Raw genomic sequence first — 1,533 nt, 5'->3', positions numbered from 1 at the left:
CATGGAGGTGGGAGGGGTGGCTGGTGCGGGAGGGGCATGGCCGGGCGGGGAGGTGCTGGATGTCCTCTGGTGTGGAGGCTGGGATGGAGATGTGGAGGGAGGAGCCGCTGGGCGGTGGGGAGTGGACAGTGTCCACGGGAGATGGTGTCATTGGATGGTGACATAGATGTGGGGGAAGGTGTTGCTGGCAATGAGACTGGAGCATCTCGGTGGAAGATGGTGCGTTAGTCCTCAGGGCGGGCGGGGACGGGCGGGGGATGGGACGGGAAACGGACCTGCCTCCATGCACCTCAATAGCGAGATGGGGCTCTCCTCCTTTCCAGGACGGCCAGTCGCGGACCGTCCGGCAGTTCCAGTTCACGGACTGGCCGGAGCAGGGCGTGCCCAAGTCGGGGGAGGGCTTCATTGACTTCATCGGCCAAGTGCACAAGACCAAGGAGCAGTTCGGCCAGGACGGCCCCATCTCCGTCCACTGCAGGTGCGCTGCTCCCCGGGCCCCAGCCCACGTTCTGGCCGGGGAAACTGAGGCCTGAGGAGGATAACCATCAGCCTCGGGCGGTCCAGTCTGAGCTATTTCCGTGCCTGGGGAGCTGGGGCCCCAGCGCTCCTGCCCCTGAGCTGCCCTTCCCCCCACAGTGCCGGCGTGGGCAGGACCGGCGTCTTCATCACGCTCAGCATCGTGCTGGAGCGGATGCGGTACGAAGGCGTGGTGGACATCTTCCAGACGGTGAAGATGCTGCGGACCCAGAGGCCGGCCATGGTGCAGACGGAGGTGAGGCAGGGGCGGGGGAGTCGCCCCGGCCTGGAAACTCTGTCTCTCGAGCCTCAGCTTCCTCCTCTGGGAGGTGGGCTCGTTGTGAATGGGTGATCCTCAATGCCTCCTGCTTTGGGCTGGAAGGGGCTCGTCAACTCTTGACACAAGAGCAGATTGAAGTCCAGAGCCAAGAAGTGTCCCCTGGAGTGGACGCAGAGGGGCCCATTCTAGTCCCAGAGTCTCAGCAAGTTTATGGCTCAGCCAGGACCCCAGGACAGGCCACGGATTCTAACATCCCACCGCTCCCTGACGGGAGACGGAGACCTCGAGTGGGGAGGGTCTTCCCTGTAACCGCGTCCCGTTGGGCCTTTTCACAATGTCCCCAAACTCTGCTGGAGAGACAGCCAGAGTCAGACTCCCAGCCTGAAGGGGCAGGTGGCGGGGGCGGCTGAGCAACCAAGTCTTAAAGGATGTACATGACCTTTGGGCGGAGACGGGGGAGGGCGTTCACATGGAGAGTCAGCCCATACAAGGGACACACGCCAGGCTGAGGAGGGTGGCAGCCCTGGGGCCCCGGCGAGCCCGGGGAGGCGTCGGAGCAGGAGAGCCCTGACTGAGCCCGTTGCCCCCGCAGGACGAGTACCAGTTCTGTTACCAGGCCGCCCTGGAGTACCTGGGAAGCTTTGACCACTATGCAACCTAAAGCCATGGTCGCCCGGCCAAACTCCAGCGGCTCCAGATGCCTCTGCCCGAGCCGGGTGGGGCCCGGGAGGCCTGGA

At 64.5% G+C, this 1,533-nt stretch overlaps 1 protein-coding gene across 1 annotated transcript in view; it reads left to right on the top strand.

Annotated features, from left to right (window-relative positions):
• Positions 1 to 1,527, top strand: part of PTPRS (protein tyrosine phosphatase, receptor type, S) — a 62,428-nt gene extending 60,901 nt beyond the window's left edge. Inside the window, exons 27-29 of the mRNA XM_014531865.1 lie at positions 324 to 478; positions 637 to 772; positions 1,389 to 1,527. Coding sequence (XP_014387351.1) covers positions 324 to 478; positions 637 to 772; positions 1,389 to 1,457 — 360 coding nt within the window. The 3' untranslated portion in view covers positions 1,458 to 1,527. The remainder of the gene's footprint in view (positions 1 to 323; positions 479 to 636; positions 773 to 1,388) is intronic.
• The last annotated feature ends 6 nt before the right edge of the window (positions 1,528 to 1,533 follow it).

Source organism: Myotis brandtii, unplaced genomic scaffold, assembly GCF_000412655.1.
Source record: "Myotis brandtii unplaced genomic scaffold, ASM41265v1 scaffold827, whole genome shotgun sequence".
NCBI classification, from domain to species: Eukaryota; Metazoa; Chordata; class Mammalia; order Chiroptera; family Vespertilionidae; genus Myotis; species Myotis brandtii.
Note: the sequence above shows the minus strand (reverse complement) of the source record. Positions and strands in the feature narration are given on the sequence as shown.